At 48.7% G+C, this 1,642-nt stretch overlaps 1 protein-coding gene across 1 annotated transcript in view; it reads left to right on the top strand.

Annotated features, from left to right (window-relative positions):
- The window catches only part of DGCR8 (DGCR8 microprocessor complex subunit), a 62,986-nt gene that overhangs the window by 9,529 nt on the left and 51,815 nt on the right, over positions 1-1,642 (top strand). Inside the window, exons 3-4 of the mRNA XM_007957959.2 lie at positions 613-755; positions 921-1,203. Coding sequence (XP_007956150.1) covers positions 613-755; positions 921-1,203 — 426 coding nt within the window. The remainder of the gene's footprint in view (positions 1-612; positions 756-920; positions 1,204-1,642) is intronic.

The following is a 1,642-nucleotide window of genomic DNA, read 5'->3' as shown; positions in this document are numbered from 1 at the left end:
ATTGAGAATGAGTGAAAAAAACATTGAAGAATAGACAGAGATGTGGCTGGTGAGAGTGTATAGCTCAGTTTAAGTCAAGGTTTGTCAAGAGGGAGCAGAGGTTGTGGATGTGCAGTTTGTCAGCAAAGCTTACCTGCTCTTGTGAAGCCTCTGGCCAGGGCCAGGGCAGGCAGATCTAGTGCCCACAGTGCCAATGGGGGTGCTGAGGCCAGTGGTTCTTTAATGATGTAGAGGCAGTGAGCTAAAGGAGTGTGCCTTGCAGAACCCTATTGAGGGCTGATTTAGCAAATACGCTTCTACCACACCACACACTGTTTTAGGCAGTGGAGAATAGAGCGAGGATGAGGCAGTGGAGTTTTGCTTCTGCGGAAATTAGGTCTCATGGGGGAAGACCCAGATACGTGTGCAGAAGCAGAGCCCAAGGGGACTGGAGTAGACTCTGTCTGATGGAGAGCGCAGCGTGTGCGCCTGCTCCCGTGATTCTTAGGGGGTCTTTTCAATACTTGGTTGGATTTTCTGTTTTTATCTGTTGTATGTCATACTTTTTTAAGACATCCTGATAATAGGAAATGTTTCTAAAGATACTTTAGGATTTTCTTGTCTTCTGTAAAGGTCGTGGTCGCCCACCTACAGAGCCATTGCCAGACGGGTGGATCATGACATTCCATAACTCCGGAGTCCCCGTGTACCTGCACAGAGAGTCTCGGGTGGTCACCTGGTCCAGGCCATACTTCTTGGGAACGGGAAGCATACGGGTAGGGGATGCATCAGTAATGAATTTAATGTCGTAAGTTCTCAGACCAAAGCATGCATGTCTGCATGGGTCTCGTTGTAGTCAAGCAGAGAGAAGTGAGAAGCATCAGACTTTTAGACTCTTGGGGTTGTCCTTGTAATATGCGTTGTGATTTCACTATCCACAGAAACATGACCCTCCTCTAAGTAGCATCCCATGTCTGCATTACAAGAAAATGAAAGACAATGAAGAACGGGAACAAAGCAGTGACCTCACACCCAGTGGGGAGGTGTCCCCTGTCAAGCCTCTAAGCCGATCCACAGAGCTGGAGTTCCCCGGCGAAGAGCCTGACTCTCTGGGCACTGACTTGGGGCCTCCGGATGAGAAGGACCCCCTGGGGACTGAGGCTGCGCCTGGGGCACTGGGGCAAGTGAAGGCCAAAGTTGAGGTGTGCAAAGATGAATCAGTTGGTAAGTTTCCCGCTTGATGTTTCTTTCCTCTTTCCCTGGGAGCTACAGAGCCTGTTTCCATGTGCTGCTGCACACCACACCCTCTCTTGGGTCTCATTTATCTGGCCCAGGCCATCCTCCCATGGTTCTGTCTGATAATGCAACAACGTGAGCACATTGGATCACTTTGACTGCTAGGAAGAGCTCTGTTCCCTCTTTGCTGTTGGAAGACCCTGGCTGGGCCCAGCGTTCCAGGGCTGTGCCCAGCTATTGCTGCCTTGGGGCTGGGTGCTGTCAGTGCCAGCAGGTCTTTTCTCTCTGGTGGCTTTTAAGATCTTTTTTGAAGTTTTGCTTTTTCAGTTGGATGTGTTCATGTAAACTTATTTTCATTTATCCTAGTATGTGCAGAGCAGGCTTCTTCAATTTCAGATTAATAGCTTCTTCTTTTTTTTTTTTTTTT

The sequence above is a fragment of the Orycteropus afer genome, unplaced genomic scaffold (assembly GCF_000298275.1).
Source record: "Orycteropus afer afer isolate SDZICR_OR568_19922 unplaced genomic scaffold, OryAfe1.0 scaffold00829, whole genome shotgun sequence".
Lineage (NCBI taxonomy): Eukaryota > Metazoa > Chordata > Mammalia > Tubulidentata > Orycteropodidae > Orycteropus > Orycteropus afer.
Note: the sequence above shows the minus strand (reverse complement) of the source record. Positions and strands in the feature narration are given on the sequence as shown.